This window comes from Coregonus clupeaformis, chromosome 10, assembly GCF_020615455.1.
Source record: "Coregonus clupeaformis isolate EN_2021a chromosome 10, ASM2061545v1, whole genome shotgun sequence".
Lineage (NCBI taxonomy): Eukaryota > Metazoa > Chordata > Actinopteri > Salmoniformes > Salmonidae > Coregonus > Coregonus clupeaformis.
The window spans coordinates 48549112-48567809 of NC_059201.1; the positions used below are offsets into that span (position 1 = coordinate 48549112).

At 42.2% G+C, this 18698-nt stretch overlaps 2 protein-coding genes across 2 annotated transcripts; one reads left to right on the top strand and one right to left on the bottom strand.

The window, feature by feature from the left end:
- Window positions 1-8: 8 nt before the first annotated feature.
- Window positions 9-10712, top strand: LOC121575437 (transmembrane protein 43). The gene is made up of 12 exons (XM_041888555.2): window positions 9-290; window positions 633-776; window positions 3925-4059; window positions 4442-4536; window positions 8160-8209; window positions 8484-8553; window positions 8693-8763; window positions 8869-8996; window positions 9394-9468; window positions 9789-9890; window positions 10069-10186; window positions 10326-10712. Exons 1-12 carry the CDS (start codon window positions 249-251, stop codon window positions 10526-10528), a joined length of 1233 nt encoding a protein of 410 aa, XP_041744489.1. The 5' UTR covers window positions 9-248; the 3' UTR covers window positions 10529-10712.
- A 684-nt stretch (window positions 10713-11396) lies between these two features.
- Window positions 11397-16063, bottom strand: LOC121575450 (transforming protein RhoA-like). The gene is made up of 5 exons (XM_041888578.2): window positions 15933-16063; window positions 14588-14745; window positions 14092-14212; window positions 13753-13883; window positions 11397-12046 (listed from the first exon to the last, which is right to left on the bottom strand). The coding sequence occupies exons 2-5, from the start codon at window positions 14741-14743 to the stop codon at window positions 11873-11875; spliced, it is 582 nt and encodes a 193-aa protein (XP_041744512.1). The 5' UTR covers window positions 14744-14745; window positions 15933-16063; the 3' UTR covers window positions 11397-11872.
- Window positions 16064-18698: the final 2635 nt, after the last annotated feature.

Genomic DNA, 18698 nt, shown 5'->3' on the forward strand with positions numbered 1-18698 from the left:
TATGACAGCATGCCTACATTTCCCAGCATCCCCAAGAAGATATGTCAAATGTCCTTTCACCTCACGAAACGCATATTTCAAGTTCTTGCTTCATTGTGTTGATGTCTCTTGCTTGTAGACGGTTTTGAGTATCCGCGGGTAGGTTATAGCAGGAACAAACCGGGCAACTAATGCTTGCTAGTCTGTTTTGAATCAAGGACGTCAATAGCCAACTAAGGCTACTGCAAACTTTATCCCTTTGCTGATACATGGTTGGGCGTGGAACTATCCAGACAATGTCAGCTTCAACAGTAAGTTTTATTTCTTTATTAACATTACCATAGCCAGCCTTGCCATTTATCAGTCATTCTGATATTTATTTTCATCCAGCTGATTACTCAACCCTAAAAGTGCGTAGTGATGGAGAGACGGTTCAGGGCAGCCGAAAATATAATTTTGGCTAAGAAAAATATTTCACAGCGGTTTAGATGGTACAATGATTTTCTACACTTGCTTGTCTCTTCACATAAACTTAAATTAGGCGCTCATAGAATGTTAGCAACCAGGAAATGGCGGAGCGATTTCTGCATAGTGCATATTTAAGATGCTTTTGGGAAACCGGGCCCTGCATATTTATTCTGCCCTTCTCACAGTTATCGGCAGAACATGACCAGCACACGCGGACAACCAGCCGTTCCAAGCCCGGCTTCCTGGAGCGTCTGAGTGAAACCGCAGGGGGAACAGTTCTTGGTGTTACACTGTTCGCGCTCTCTTTTTACGTCCTTTTCACCAATGAGGCGAGTAGTTTCAAACAGTGTACACTACCGTTCAAAAGTTTGGGGTCACTTAGAAATTCTTATTTTCGAAAGAAAAGCTTTTTTTTTTGTCCATTAAAATAACATCAAATTGATCCGAAATACAGTGTAGACATTGTTAATGTTGTAAATGGCTATTGTAGCTGGAAACGGCTGATATATATAATTTATTTTTTATTTTTATGGAATATCTAAATTGGCCTACAGAGGCCCATTATCAGCAACCATCAGCCCTGTGTTCCAATGGCACGTTGTGTTTGCTAATCCAAGTTTATCATTTTAAAAGGCTAATTGATCATTAGAAAACCCTTTTGCAATTATGTTAGCACAGCTGAAAACTGTTGTGCTGATTTAAAGAAGCAATAAAACGGGCCTTCTTGAGACTAGTTGAGTATCTGGAGCATCAGCAATTATGGGTTCGACTACAGGATCAAAATGGCCAGAAACAAATAACTTTCTTCTGAAACTTGTCAGTCTATTCTTGTTCTGAGAAAAGATGGCTATTCCATGTGAGAAATTGCCAAGAAACTGAAGATCTCATACAACGCTGTGTACTCCCTTCACAGAACAGCGCAAATTGGCTCTAACCAGAATAGAAAGGAGTGGGAGGCCCCGGTGCACAACTGAGCAAGACCTGTGAGGCGTCTGTTTCTCAAAAACTAGACTAATGTATTTGTCCTCTTGCTCAGTTGTGCACCGGGGCCTCCCACTCCTCTTTCTATTCTGGTTAGAGCCAGTTTGCGCTGCTCTGTGAAGGGAGTAGTACTCAGCGTTGTACGAGATCTTCAGTTTCTTGGCAATTTTTTGCATGGAATAGCCATCATTTTTCAGAACAAGAATAGACTGACGAGTTTCAGAAGAAAGTTACTTGTTTCTGGCCATTTTGATCCTGTAATCGAACCCACAATTGCTGATGCTCCAGATACTCAACTAGTCTCAAGAAGACCCGTTTCTATTGCTTCTTTAATCAGCACAACAGTTTTCAGCTGTGCTAACATAGTGCCTTGCAAAAGTATTCATCCCCCTTGGCGTTTTTCCTATTTTGTTGTATTACAACCTGTAATTTAAGTTTATTTTTATTTGGATTTCATGTAATGGACATACACAAAATAATCCAAATTGGTGAAGTGAAAAAATAAAATAAAACTTGTTGCAAAAAATTCTAAAAGATAAATAACGGGAAAGTGGTGCGTGCATATGTATTCACCCCCTTTGCTATGAAGCCCCTAAATAAGATCTGGTGCAACCAATTACCTTCAGAAGTCACATAATTAGTTAAATAAAGTCCACCTGTGTGCAATCTAAGTGTCACATGATCTCAGTGTATGTGTATATATATATACATACATACATACACACCTGTTCTGAAAGGCCCCAGAGTCTGCAACACCACTAAGCTAGGAGCACCACTAAGCAAGGAGCACCACCAAGCAAGCGGCACCATGAAGACCAAGGAGCTCTCCAAACAGGTCAGGGACAAAGTTGTGGAGAAGTACAGATCAGGGTTGGGTTCTAAAAAAATATCTGACACTTTGAACATCCCACGGAGCACCATTTTAAATCCATTATTAACAAATGGAAAGAATATGGCACCACAACAAACCTGCCAAGAGAGGGCCGCCCACCAAAACTCACGGACCAGGCAAGGAGGGCATTAATCAGAGGCAACAAAGAGACCAAAGATAACCCTGAAGGAGCTGCAAAGCTCCACAGCGCAGATTGGAGTATCTGTCCATAGGACCACTTTAAGCCGTACACTCCACAGAGCTGGGCTTTACGGAAGAGTGGCCAGAAAAAAGCCATTGCTTAAAGAAAAAAAATAAGCAAACACGTTTGGTGTTCGCCAAAAGGCATGTGGGAGAATCTCCAAACAAATGGAAGAAGGTACTCTGGTCAGATGAGACTAAAATATAGCTTTTTGGCCATCAAGGAAAACGCTATGTCTGGCGCAAACCCAACACCTCTCATCACCCGAGAACACCATCCCCACAGTGAAGCATGTTGGTGGCAGCATCATGCTGTGGGGATGTTTTTAATCGGCAGGGACTGGGAAACTGGTCAGACTTGAAGGAATGATGGAAGGCGCTAAATACAGGGAAATTCTTGAGGGGAAACCTGTTTCAGTCTTCTGGAGATTTGAGACTGGGACGGAGGTTCACCTTCCAGCAGGACAATGACCCTAAGCATACTGCTAAAGCAACACTCGAGTGGTTTAAGGGGAAACATTTAAATGTCTTGGAATGGCCTAGTCAAAGCCCAGACCTCAATCCATTTGAGAATCTGTGGTATGACTTAAAGATTGCTGTACACCAGTGGAACCCATCCAACTTGAAGGAGCTGGAGCAGTTTTGCCTTGAAGAATGGGCAAAAATCCCAGTGGCTAGATGTGCCATGCTTATAGAGACATACCCCAAGAGACTTGCAGCTGTAATTGCTGCAAAAGGTGGCTCTACAAAGTATTGACTTTTGGGGGGGTGAATAGTTGTGCACGCTCAAGTTTTCTGTTTTTTTGTCTTGTTGGTTTCACAATAAAACATATTTTGCATCTTCAAAGTGGTAGGCATGTTGTGTAAATCAAATGATACAAACCCCCAAAAAATCCATTTTAATTCCAGGTTGTAAGGCAACAAAATAGGAAAAATGCCAAGGTGGGTAAATACTTTCGCAAGCCACTAATTGCAAAAGTTTTCTAATGATCAATTAGCCTTGTAAAATGATCAACTTGGATTAGCAAACACAACGTGCCATTGGAACACAGGACTGATGGTTGCTGATAATGGGCCTATGTAGATATTCCATAAAAAATCAGCAGTTTCCAGCTACAATAGCCATTTACAACATTAACAATGTCTACACTGTATTTCTGATCAATTTGATGTTATTTTAATGGACAAAAAAAAATGCTTTTCTTTCGAAAACAAGGACTTTTCTAAGTGACCCCAAACTGTTGAACGGTAGTGTATGTAGCAGCACAGTAAAGTGTATGTCTGTGGACATTTCTAGAATATTGTATCATTGAAACAAAAGATTTCTGAAATATGACATGTTTCAGATAAACTGTGTGTGTGTAGAATAGGCTATTTAGCATGTATAGGCCTCCAGTAGTCCAACAGTTGGTTTCCCCACACAGGGAAGGGCCCTGAGAACCGCTACCTCCCTGGATGAGGGTCTCTCTCAGGTGGTGTCCCTGCACCTGTACTCCAGCCCACTGGACCATAACAACAACCATCTGGTTCACCTGACAGCCCCACTGCGCACCTTACAGGTATAGGCCTACAATACTCACCACTACACATTACTATTACCAGTCTCATCACCTGACCCAAATTCTATTAGAGGTGCTGGTACAACTGAGCGCTGCTGTAACTCTTGTGTAATAATAATAAACCAATATAGGCCTACCACTGTTACTATTCAGTTCTCCTACTGCTCAAATGCTTTACAGAAAGGTTCCCTTAAGCCTCTTTCTGATCTCATTTCTTTACCTGGGCTCATATCCACAAAGCATCTCAGAGTAGGAGGTGCTGATCTAGGATCTGTCCATATAAATCGTATTTATTCAGCACTCCTACTCAGAGTTGCTTTGTGGATATGGTCCCTGATCTTAACCTGTCATCACGTCCTCCTCCCATCCCTCTCCTCTCTAGCCCCTCCATGACCCGAACTACAGAGTGGCGGTGCAGGCGGTGAAGCTGAAGAGACAGGTGGAGATGTACCAATGGGTGGAGTACAGCGAGAGCAGGTGAGTCAGGGTCTTATGATCTGGCAGGTACAGTGCATTCAGAAATGATTCATACCCCTTGACTTATTCCACAGTTAGTTGTGTTACAGCCTGAATTCAAAATGTATTAAATAAAAAACACCCATCCACACACTACTCCATAATGACAGTGAAAACATGTTTTTAGAAATTTATTGAAAATGAAATATTTAATTCACATGAGTATTCACACCCCTGAGTGTTAGACTCACCGCTGACGGTGAGTCTTTCTGGGTACGTTTCTGAGCTTTGCACACCTGGGTTGTATAATATTTGCACATTTTGCTTTTTAAAATTCTCCAAGCTCTGTCAAGTTAGCCATTTTCAAGTCTTGCCATAGATTTTGAAGCCTTTTATTTATATATATATATATACACCCCCCCCCTTTAAAAAAAATATATATTATTATTGTTTTTATTTTATTTATTTCTTCTATAAAGAAATTTGGTCAACTTTAACTAGGACATTCAGGAACTTTCAATGTTGTCTTGGTAAGCAACTCCAGTGTATATTTGGCCTTGTGTTTTAAGTTATTGTCCTGCTGAAAGGTGAATTTGTATCCGAGTGTCTGTTGGAAAGCAGACTGAACCAGGTTTTCCTCTAGGATTTTTACCTGTGCTTAGCTCTGTTCCATTTTTTAAATATTTTTTTTTTATCCTAAAAACTCCACTAGTCCTTGCTGATGTCAAGCATACCCATATCATGATGCAGCCAGCACCAAGCTTACAAATATGAAGAGTGGTACTCAGTGTTGGATTTGCCTCAAACATAACCCTTTGTATTCAGGACATAAAGTTAATTTATTTGTCAAATTTTTTGCAGGTTTACTTTAGTGCCTTATTGCAAACAGGATGCATGTTTTGTTTTGGAATACTTTTATACTGTATAGGCTTCCTTCTTTTCACTGTCATTTGTTAGTATTGTGGAGTAACACCTGGTATCTTTGTAGTGACTGGGTGTATTGATACACCATCCAGTGTAATTAATAACCTCACCATGCTCAAAGGGATATTCAATGTCAGCTTTTTTCCCCATCAACCAATAGGTGCCCTTCTTTCCGAGGCATTGGAAAACCTCCCTGGTCTTTGTGGTTGAATCTGTTAGAAATTCACTGCTCAACTGAGGGACCTTACAGATAATTGTATGTGTGGGGTACAGCGGTGAGGTTGTCATTCAAAAATCATGTTAAACACTTATTGCACAGAGTGAGTCCATGCAACTTATTATGTGACTTGTTAAGCAAATCTTTACTCCTGAACGTATTTAAGCTTGCCATAACAAAGGGGTTGAATACTTAAGGCTTTTCATCTTTAATTCATTTGTAAAACTTTATAAAAACATATTTCCACTTTGACATTAGGGATTATTGTGTGTAGGTCAGTGACACAATCTCAATTTTTAAATTCAGGCTGCAACACAACAAAATGTGTGAAAGTCAATGTGAATACTTTCTGAAGGCACTGTATGTAGGGTTGAGCTAACTGGTGGACAGGACTATGATCGTCATTCCTCATCAGTTACTGACGGGTCTCTTTTCACCGACCTTCACTGGGTACGTTTACATGCGCACGATCATATGGTTATTGTGAATATTCAGTTTAAAGATAATAGTTTAAAATGTTTACATGCTTTGCAAGAAATTTCCCTAATAATCCTGTTAACATGGACACACCTGAAATCAGGATACCTGCTGGGACTTTGATAAATGCCGAAAATCGCCAATCACACAGCGACTGTTGTTTTTGTGAAGTGTATTTGATTCTGAGTTCGGACATATAAAGTTTGTATGTGGAAACTATTTCTAAGATGCATACAGTGCATTCGGAAAGTATTCAAACCCCTTGACTTTTTCCACATTTTGTTACGTTACAGCCTTATTCTAAAATGGATTAAATAAAAACAATTTGATCTACACACAATACCCCATAATGACAAAGCGAAAACAGGTTTTTGCTAATGTATTACAAATAAACAACTTATTTACATATGTATTCAGACCCTTTGCTATGAGACTCTCAAGTGCATCATGTTTCCATTGATCATCCTTGATGTTTCTACAACTTGATCGGAGTCCACCTGTGGTAAATTCAATTGATTGGACATGATTTGGAAAGGCGCACACACACGTGTGTGTGTGTGTGTGTGTGTGTGTATATATGGTCCCACAGTTGACCGTGTATGTCAGAGCAAAAACCAAGCCATGAGGTCGAAGGAATTGTCCGTAGAGCTCCGAGACAGGATTGTGTTGAGGCAGAGATCTGGGGAAGGGTACCAAAACATTTATGCGGCTTTGAAGGTCCCCAAGAACACAGTAGCCTACATCATTCTTAAATGGAAGAAGTTTCGAACCACCAAGACTCTTCCTAGAGCTGGCCGCCCGGCCAAACTGAGCAATCGGGGGAGAAGGGCCTTGGTCAGGGAGGTGACCAAGAACCCGATGGTCACTCTGATAGAGTTCCTCTGTGGAGATGGGAGAACCTTCCAGAAGGACAACCATCTGTGCAGCACTCCACCAATCAGGCCTTTATGGTAGAGTGGCCAGACGGAAGCCACTCCTCAGTAAAGGGCACATGACAGCCCGCTTGGAGTTTGCCAAAAGGCACCTAAAGGACTCTCAGACCATGAGAAGCGCTCAAGACCTCAGACTGGGGCGACGGTTCAATTTCCAACAGGACAACGACCCTAGGTTCACTTTCCAACAGGAAAATGACCCTAAGCACAAAGGCAAGACAGCGCAGGAGTGGCTTCGGGACAAGTCTCTGAAATGTCCTTGAGTGACCCAGCCTGAGCCCGGACTTGAACCCGATCTAACGTCTCTGGAGAGACCTGAAAATAGCTACGCTCCCCATCCAACCTGACCGCGCCTGAGAGGATCTGCAGAGGAGAAACTGAGAAACTCTCAAAATAAAGGTGTGCCAAGCTTGAAGCATCATACCCAAGAAGACTCAAGGCTGTAATCGCTGCCAAAAGTGCTTTAACAAAGTACTGAGTAAAGGGTCTGAATACTTATGTAAATGTGATATTTAAAAAATATCTATACATTTGCAAATTCTGAACCTGTTTTTGCTTTGTCATTATGGGGTGTTGTGTGTAGATTGAATTTAAAAAATCCATTTTAGAATAAGGCTGTAACATAACAAAAGGTGAAGGGGTCTGAATACTTTCCGAATGCACTGTACTTTCAGTTTTTCCAAACTCACTTCACTCGTGCAAAAGAGGGAGGCTCGCTAGGCTGGTGCTAACACATGCGTAGATCAAATATACCCCTGGTGTTCACATTTTCCTAATAATTCGAAAGATTGCTTAGAAATCCAGGTGCTTTAATCGGCGTATGCTTACTTTGATTATGACCTGACGCAGAGTAAGGTGTTTACATGACTAATTATTAGTGTGCCTGTGTAAACACTCATTTTGTGTCTTTGCTGAACTGATTTTCAGGCACATGCTATTCGTTTGTTTGTTCATTCACTCACTACTTAACCAACAGCCGATTCAGGGAATCCATAGCTCCTACTCATTCAGAATGAATACTGTGGTTGTGTTTAGGCAGCTACATGTGTCAGATGTGTGTGTTTATTTGTAACCTGCTAGTGACTATTCCTCAGAGACTATGACGAGGGTGGAGAGTCCAAGACTGAGACTACGTACAACTACAGTAAGTACAGACCAGTGGAGGCTGCTGAGGGGAGGACGGCTCATAGTAAAGGCTGAAACGGAGTAAATGGAATGGCATCAAACACATGGAAACCATGTGTTTGTATTTGATACCATTCCGCTGTTATCACGAGCCCGTACTCCCCCAATGAAGGTGCCACAAACCTCCTGTGGTACACACAGTGAAGAACAACAAAAGGTACTACATTACTTACTTCAGTAGCAACATGCATGCCATGCCAGTGAAATGTATCAGATCCTAACTCTTTCTTCAGATACAGAGTGGAAGGCAGAGCTTATCAACAGCAGGAACTTTGATAAAGAGATTGGTCACATCAACCCGAGGTACTCCAATTATTTTGTCTTCTCGGTCTCATTCTTTCTGTCTCACTCATTGTCAGTCACAACTACAGCAGGTATTATGTTAATGAACTGGTACAGAGGTATTTTGTTGTCTCTACCTAACATGCTGGTGCATTTACAGTGCCATGGCAGTGGAGAGTGTAACAGTGGTGACTCCTGATGTTCAGGTTGGACCTTTCTCGCTCTCCAAAGGTATCTACAGAACACAGGCTAGCAGCTCCATTGCTTGTCTAACAACTTTTGATTTGTATCCCGGTGATTTGGTTAATTTATTAATTTGTTTAATTTTCTCCTGAGGATTGGTGGATCAGATTGAGAACTTCCAGACATTGCGTCTGAAGGATCTCCCCGCTCCTGACTCTGACTCCTTTCTCACGGTCGATGAGGACTACTTCTACCACACCCAACACCCCCGCAGACCAGAGGTGAGTGTCACTCACAACACTGGCTGCGTTTAGACAAGCAGCCCAATTCTTCTGATATTTTATCCCACTCATTGGTATTTTGACCTATCAAGTCAGATCTTTTCAGAGCTGCTCTGATTTGTCAAAAGACCAATTATTGAAAAAAATATCAGAATATGTCTGCCTGTCTAAACGCTCAAATCTTTTCTAACGATGGCTCACTACACAAACGTATAGCTTTTTACACAATGATTCACCAACATAAACCTACAGTTTTTCACACGACAACTCACCTTCATAAATAAATAAATATATATAGCTGTTAACATAAAGGCTGGTATGCACAGGCTCATGCCACTCATATTTATCCATTCTATTGTGACTTAAACTCTGGTGATTTGATTTGTTGGCTGTTTAGGTGGGAGACGTGCGTGTGAGCTTCTCCTATGCTGGACTCAGTGGGGAGGGGAGCTACCCTGGGCCAGCCCAGACAGTGAGTACATAGAGCTCAGGAGCTTTACACTGACCTCCAGTTGGTCCATGGTGGTCAGCTTGTAGATTGCTTTTGTCAACTTGTGAAATGTCCATCTCCCGATGGAGAATAAAGTTCTTATTTTCTACTCTCTGTTATCAGTTATTGAAGTCATTATTCATCATTAATCACTAAATACTGCCCCCAAGTACCCCTTAAGTCACTGTGTACTACATAAGTCCATAATCCTCTTCAAATGAACTGTCAGTGGAACAACTCTTATCATCAACTGATTGCTAACTGGAGTACCCTAACTGATCTGAGAGCCTGGTGTCCCACAGGTCAGTGTTGTGGCCATGCAGAGTGATGACACCTTGAAGCCCTTTAGGACCAAGTCAGGAGACATACTAGAGATCATCTACCTGGAGGAGCTCACTGCTGAGGTGTGGGGGGTGGGGCTTTCTTTTTTGAAGGGATGTGATTTTTCTTGATTACTTTTCTGACAATATCCTCTTCAGCCATCACTGAAATGTACCTACTCTGAACCATGTCTTGTTTTTCCTGATTTTCTATACTACCTTGATCACATCACTGATAGTTTTGTTTTGGTTGTGTTGGTAGGAAGTGTTTGAGAGGGAGCAAAAGAACAATGCTATGCTGACCTGGGCTCTCAGGGCTGGAGGCTGGTTACTCATGTTCCTCGGCATTAGTCTGATGATCCGCATCATCCACACACTGGGTAACACACCGCATTGGTTAACTCGATACCTAATTTTACTTTTCATAAGCATACAGACATGATCTTACGTTCCAGTCTAAACTTAACTGCTCTGTATGCATGTCAGTGTCTCTCTTAACATGTGTATTTTGTTATCCAGTGGATTGGGTCCCTATTCTTAGAGAGCTGATCAGCTTGGGGCTGAAGCTCTTTGCCCTGTGTGTTTCCTGCTCCCTCTCCCTGCTCACCATCTCCTCTGGCTGGATCTTCTACCGCCCCCTAGTGGCTGTGGGGCTGATTGCCATGGCTGTGATTCCGATCGTCATCGCCCGCTCTCGCGCCCCGGCCAAGAAACACCAATGACGTTTTGAACTGAATGACCCTTGTCATCAGTGCTCCAATCCTTGCAGAACAGTCATTTGAGAGCCATTGTCTTGTCACCTCACTTTACCGAACACACCCTTAATGTGCCATATGCCAATGACAGACCCCTCAGGAATTTAGATAATGGGTATAATGTGGTCATTCTAATAAAAGTACAGAACAATATGGATGTTACATAGGACAATATGAAATACATTTGCACATATTGAAACAATGTTATTGAACAAGTTTTGCAATAATACCAAAGACCTTAGAAGGGATATTTACGCATGTAAGGCATTTGATTGTATACAAGTTTGTACAAGTTGAGTATGTTACAAAATGTTAAATAAAATGTTAATTTGTCCACCCTCTGTGCTGAAAGCTTAGTATGGGCAGATGTAAGCAGAACTCCTTTTAGTTCTGGCGAAGCAGACAAACAAAGGACAATGATACTGTAGCAACCCTAACCCAATACCTATCCACCTTTTCAAGATGCTCAGACTTCTTGGTGTAACGGTTAAGGTGTTGCCTTGACAGTCGCTGGATCCGGGCTACCCCCTGAATTTGCTACATTGGTGTCAGAAGTAGGATGGTGGCCGTGAGGCCATTAGAGAAGTGTGTACACATAAGGGACTTGGTATAGGGAAATATAAGGTCACTACCCACCCCGAATTCGCCACACTACTTTCCTCTCACTGATATCCCAACAACTATACAGTATCTCAATTTGGCTTCTTACATCGATCATCCTGTTCCTATTAACTTCCACCGTCTCAAGTCTTAGAGGTATTTATTACACAAAGACACGTGCGTTAAACTGAGTGGTCCAGTCTTGTCCGTGTGTGCATATGAATAGATGCACATAGGGCTTTATATGAAGCACATTTATTTCAACAATTTTATGCCTGTGTGCATAATAAAAAAACTAAAAAATTATCAAGCCTATGGGTCACAGTGTATGGGTACCCCACCCTGATTGGCTATGGAGACATTCCTCAGTTCAGTGGGTGGGGCTCAAGCACTTAATTGGCAGGTATGACAATAACAGGTCCCCTGGCTGACCACTTTAGTTGCATGGCAGTACAGGTTCACAAAGGATGTGTTTATGGCAGATTCACTCATGTACAAAAACATAAGCATTTCCATAACCCCATCATCATTGAATACTGACAAAACCATGACTATTTAACTTGTTTCACTTTACGACAAATTAAAAGCATTACACCTTTAGTAAAAACTGGTGAGCACAGTCTTTTTTGGGGCGGAGGGGGAATAGACCTAATTTCTTATCTTCTGTCGTTCCCCTTGCCCCCAGTAGGAGGCCGAGTCCCTCGCCTCCCTTTACAGTAGGAGGCATTTATTTCTCTGCTTCCCCCGCCGGGCCTGTAGCGCCGCCCTGGTGGCCATCTCAAACACTTCCCTGACGCCATCCTTGGTCTTTGCGGAGCACTCCATGTAGCCGAAGGCACTGATCCGGTTCGCCATGTCACGCCCCTCCTCTGGTTTCACAGGCTCCTGGGGGGCAGGCAATGTGGAGTTAGGAAAGCCACATATTGACCCTATGAGAATTAGGTGTGTGTGTACTTGTTTTCCTACATTATCAGGAAACCAATGTCCTAACAATACATCCGAATGTCCTAAAAAAGGTTGGAAAGCAATTACTTTTCAGGTCCTTACATTTGTTTGAATGCTATTTTAAGCTTAATTGGATTCGCCCCTCCGTTCTTGATTTAAAAAATGTTTAACATTTTAAATTATTTGCGTACTTGTTTTACATTTTACTGCATTGTTAGGAGCTAGTAACAATTTCGCTGCACCGCTATAAAACCTCCTAAACTGTGCAAACTACCAATAAACTTGATAAACTAGCGTTTGTGCAATGAGTCTTTCATTCCTGTTGAAAGCAAGTATAAGAAGCGGTAGATCTGTTCTATGTGTGCTATTTCTATGCTTCCCGTTCTGAAGTTTAGTTTTTGCATCTTTTGCGTTCGGTTTTGTAAACCAGCTTCAAACAGTCGGCTTTCCAATTCATCCCAAAGGTGTTCGATGGGGATGACGTCAGGGCTCTGTGCAGGCCAGTCAAGTTCTTCCACACCGATCGACAAACCATTTCTGTACGGACCTCGCTTTGTGCATTGTCATGCGAAACAAGAAAGGGCCTTCCCCAAACTGTTGCCACAAAGTTGGAAGCACAGAATTGTCTAAAATGTCATTGTATGCTGTAGCGTTACGATTTCCCTTCACTGGAACTAAGGGGACCTAGCCTGAACCATGACAAAACAGCCCCAGACCAATATTCCTCCTCTACCAAACTTTACAGTTGGCACTATGCATTCGGGCAGGTAGCGTTCTCCTGGCATCCGCCAAACCCAGATTTGTCTGTCGGACTGCCAGATGGTGAAGCGCGATTCGTCACTCCAGAGAATCTGTTTCCACTGCACCAGAGTCCAATGGCGGCGAGCTTTACACCACTCCAGCTGACGCTTGGCATTGCGCTTGGTGATCTTAGGCTTGTGTGCGGCTGCTTGGCCATGGAAACCCATTTCATGAAGCTCCCGACAAACAGTTATTGTGCTGGCGTTGCTTCCAGAGGCAGTTTGGAACTCTGTAGTGAGTGTTGCAGCCGAGGACTTTTACGAGCTTCAGCCCTCGGCGGTCCCGTTCTGTGAGCTTATGTGGCATACCACTTCGCAGCTGAGTAGTTGTTGCTCCTAGACATGAAATAGACGAATCCACTAATTTAAAGGGGTGTCCACATACTTTGGAATATATAGTGTATATGTGATTGTATACAAATGCAAGCAAGGGTTTGAAATTATTATGTTTTAGTCAAATATCTGTTTGGGCTTCTTGCGATCAATTTAGTATACAAATTATTTGAAATGATGTTCCGGCCCCCTGACCATCCACTCAAGAAAAGATAGGCTTGCAGCTGAATCTACATTTACATTACATTTTAGTCATTTAGCAGACGCTCTTGTTGATGATCCCTGCCCTACACAACTAAGGTGAGTTTTCCTCTTCTCACTTTTCTTAGAATGGTTCTCAACAGTCATTATAGCCTACTGTTGAAATTTGCTGTTAAACACAATGGCAACATGGTCAGGGTAAAGGCGCAACCGTTTTCTAGAAGTCAGGCTTTTTTTCGGGTTCGGGCTAGGTCTGACCGGATTTGAATTTTCAGGCCTGATGACAACTGTAGTGTGTGTGACTGACTGTACCTGCTTCATCTTAGCTAGCTCTCTACGGGTGTGCTCGTCGTTACGCAGGTCCTTTTTGTTGCCCACAAGGATGATGGGAACGTTAGGGCAGAAGTGTTTGACCTCTGGAGTCCATTTCTCTGGGATGTTTTCTACACAGGAGAGAATACAAATCAAGGCTGTCCAGGTACAATGCCTCTGTGTGTGTTTGTGTTTGTGCGTGTAAGTGTGCTTCCAATTCTGTCAAAGCTGTGTCACCAAAACAAGGGCCCGTGTCACAAAACAGAATATGTATGCATGTGTATATGTCTGCACAGATGTATGTGTGGGTGTCTGCACATAGCAGCATTAAATACTCACCCAAACTGTCAGGGCTATCGATGGAGAAGCACATGAGGATGACATCTGTATCTGGGTAAGATAGGGGGCGGAGCCTATCATAGTCCTCCTGGCCTGCTGTATCCCATAGTGCCAACTCAACCTGCCAAAGGATTTCAGACATCAGCCAACTTCCCAGTTAAAGCTGATACCGTGTACGTGACCTACTACTTGAAAAGGCATGATGCCGAATGGCCAACCTAACATTTAATTATTGATAGAGTCAGCAATACGACGTCCTGCATTGAGATATCGATGACTACTAAAATGTATATCTGCCAACACTGTCTGCCACTATTGGCAATGTATGCAAGCCTTGAGGGAGGATGCAAATTGGGAGGAGGAAATTGCAATATTGGTAGATTTGAATTCTGTTGATTCTAATTGATTGTCCTGCTGAGTACAATGTCATTTTTGAGTCTACCTTTACAGCGAGAGAACTACAGGTTGAAAAAACAAAGGGAGGGGACTTTTTCACCTGTTTGCTGTCGACCTCAATGTCAGCGACATAGTTCTCGAAGACAGTGGGCACGTAGACTTCAGGGAACTGGTCTTTACTGAAGACGATGAGCAGACAGGTCTTCCCACATGCTCCATCTCCAACTATGACCAGCTTCTTTCGGATGGCTGCCATGACTGGACAAATGATAGAGAACATTGAGAGACAGGCATAAATACATTGCAGGTCACAAAGAGTTGGAGCATGGATGGTACTGGCAACAAAGACGTTGTCAAGTCCTGCATGGGCCACATATTCCTTAGTTCAGGAGTCTCCAACTCTGTTCCTGGAGTGCTACCCTCCCGTAGGGTTTCGCTCCAACCCCAGTTGTAACTAACCTAATTCAGTTTATCAACGAGCTAATTATTAGAATCAGGTGCGCTAGATTAGGGTTGGAGTGAACACCTACAGGACAGTAGATCTCCAGGAACAGGGTTTGACAGCCCTGCAGTAAATAATTAGACTATTGTTGTTAGCTGTGGCAAAGTGGTGGAACTGTCCTTCGAAAATAAATCCTTGTTAATGGGCTAGCTCTGTCACTTCAAAAATCATTGATTAATTAATATGATCGGAAAACTATCCTGCAGGATTTGTGATCCGAAACCAAGCCATAGCTGTGTCTTGTCATGAAACCACTAAGGGAACATGTCAGTCATATATTATTATTTTAATTTAGCCAGAACACAAGACTCAGATCAAGATGTCTCGATTGTGCATATTTGCATGTCAATCAGAATAACATTAGCTAGCTAACACAGCTAAAGTTAAGTAGCTAGCTAACGGAGTGGGCTGTCAATCAACATCATAACTCATCATTATCTTAACTAACGTAACGTTAGTAGCTAGCTGTCTACCCCCGACTAGTAAACAACTTTGAATAAGTTAACTAACTAGTTTGATTAGCCACAATAAGATTATGAATTCAGCTAGACAACCAGATAGCTAACTCACATATAAATTGTTATTAACGTACCCAGCTAGCTAACTTGGCTAACAGCTAGATAGCAACTTAAATTGTGTATTCCGCTAACTAACTAGGTATAGTTAGCTGGTCAACAAATGTGTGATGAATCATTTCTACGGTCCATATCTGATATTACAGGGCACGAATACCAAGTAAACAACAGGCCTAACTAGCTATGTGAATTAGGTAATCAAAAAATACTGATTTGCTCACGTTAAGCTAGCAAGCTATCAGAGGCGGAAGTGATGGGGTGGCTAGCTGGCATTATTGCAGAGGAAAATAAATGTAGCTAGCTTGTAATGCGGTTATATTACTGCAATATTGGTTTATGAGTTATGTTGGTAAGATAATTAGCCTTACCTGAACAATATGTAGCTAGCTAGATTGTTGTTGTTGTTGTTGTTTCTGGATAATGTCTCGACCTCACGCTTGACTCGCTAGCTCCGTCCCAACCGTGTTTGAGGGGGCGCACTAAAACAAACGCCTATTCTTCTTCTTCTTCTTTTTTTTATGGCGGACTACAACTCAAAAAGGTGTATTGCCGCCACCAACTGGACGGGTTGAAACCAAAACGTGAAAGGGAAACTAACTTAATCCACCCAAATAAAAAAGTACATTGACAAAACAAAACTCCCACTTCTTCCTTCTTTCAATTCTCCATATCGCCCTTCTCAGGCTCTAGGGCCTGAGAGGGTGGTACGGCTTGTGTCAATATTCCATGTAACTCCTTCGCTGAGAAATATTTCAGCCCCAGGAACCGCTCTGCCGCTTCCACAATGAATTCTATCTTCCTGGACCTTCTCTCCACCTTGGCAGTGCCATTTATCACTATAGCTATAACGGCCACGAAGTCCAATTTCTTAACATTTAAAATGTCAGGATCCTGCTGGTGAAAGGCAACCCCTGCAGCCTGCAGTGAAGGCCTATCCACCACCATGGACTCTTCAAGTGCACCATTCAAACCCTCAACCCTTTTAACAGCTGCTGCATATGATATGCTCTGGATAGCCCTGACTTTGGCCACCTCATTCTCTTTTACCCTTGTGGGGCATTCGAAAGACGTGGCTTCATGGTTCCCACCACAATTGCAAAACAGACACCTATGTGAAGCTAGCCACAATAGGGATTAGCCACAGTAGTGGAATTTGCGGTTTGCTTCAAAATAAAAGTTCCTCATTGAAAGTGATACAAACGGATACAAATAGTGGAATCATGCCATGTTTGGACTAGATCATGCTAAACAAGTTTGGAATGTTGTATAAATTAAACAAAAGACAATAGTTAATTTGACAACAACAAATCAGTTGAAATCACACTGTGATTTCAGAATTGCATTAGGGGGCATACTTATATTTCACTGTACAGCCTTACCTATGGATCTTGGGTCCATTAAATTGTGTATCAGCCCACTCAATGACACCCACAGAACACAACTGTGAAGAGTTTTTACAAATATTAGCGTTGTAGGACTTATTGTGGGACTTTAGCTGTGGGTGTAGACTTAAGCCCACTGTGTAGCTCAGTTGGTAGAGCATGGTGCTTGCAACGCCAGGGTTGTGGGTTCGATTCCCACGGGGGGCCAGAATGAAAATGTATGCAGTCGCTCTGCAATGTACAGCCTGTGGGAAATCACCTCCCCAGTCAGCCACATTAAGCTTACTAGTCAACCTACTATGCATATTGGACTTTCATATTGCACTGTACTGTCACTGAGTAGACTGATACCCCATTTCAGTTATCCACAATCCTTAGGTAAGGCTGTACAGTGCAATATGAACGTCCAATACACATAGTAGATTGACTTGGTTTAGGATTAATGTGGCTCATTTCACAGTGGTTTCAGAGTCCCGCAATATGAGCTTGAACACTAATATTTGTTTGAACCCTTCACAGTGGGTGTTCTGTGGGGGTCACTGAGTAGACTGATACCCCATAGGTAAGTCTGCACAGTGAAATATAAGTATTCTGAAGTGGAATACATCCACAGTGCGATTTCAACTGATTTGTACTTTTTTTGTCAAATTAACTAATTGCTGTTTTTTTGTTGAATTTATATAACATAATTCCAAATTTGTTTAGCCTTATCTAGTCCAAATATGGCATGATTCCACTATTAGTATCCATTTGTATAACTTTCAATTAGCGAACCGCATATTCCACTATTGTGGCTAATCCTTATTGTGGCTAGCTTTACATAGATGAAACAGACCAACAAGGGAGTGAAGGGAGGAGGAGGGCGGGTGGTAGAAAAAGCTTTGATGGGAAAGAGTCGGACAGAAATGATTGTGTACCGTCAGGGTTTCCTCCCTCTCTGTGGAAATTGACTGAAACCACAGAGTTCAGAACCTACGGCAGGGGTGCCCGTGCCCCATCGTCCAGACTGCAATAGGTGTTTTTTGTTGTTGTTGTTGTCACAAAATAGACTTATGCCGGGTTCATGTGCTAGTCGGAACTATGAAACTCGGAAATGTCCGACTTGCTAACTGGTTGAACGCGGCACGTGTACTGTATAACTAAAACTAGTTGTTAGCAAGTTGTACATTTCCAAATGTCCTAGTTCCGAGTAGCAGTTGAACACGGCATTATACTTGGGCTGGGATTCTCCTCTCATCAGACCCGTCGCCAGACCTCAGTCTTAAGGGGGGCATATGAAATGCATGGGAGGGCAGGGCACAATTATTATTAGCCTACAGTATGTATATTTAATAATACATTCCTTCCTTTCTTACATCTTGGCACCACCAGCACAAACACCAACAAATTAATTGAGTCTTAAAAAAGTAAATTGCATGGTAATAATTATGATAATTAATTATTATAGTTAATTGATAATTAAAATGAATGCTAATTCCACTGATGGAGTAGAAATATGATTTTAAAAGTCCCTGTTAAGAAATTTGTAAAAGGCCCTGCATTCTATGCAAATTCTAACTTATTGGGAACAGATTGCTAAACAAAAGTTGACAAAATGGTCAGCCTGTCTCTAATGCTTCACAATGCTGTGTGTGTGTGTGCATGTGTGTGCAGTTGTCTGTTCATGTGCGTATGTGTCTGTTTGTGTGTGTGTGTGTGTGTTTGTGTTTGTATGCACTTCTATTTGTGTGTGTGTGTGTGTGTGTGTATGTG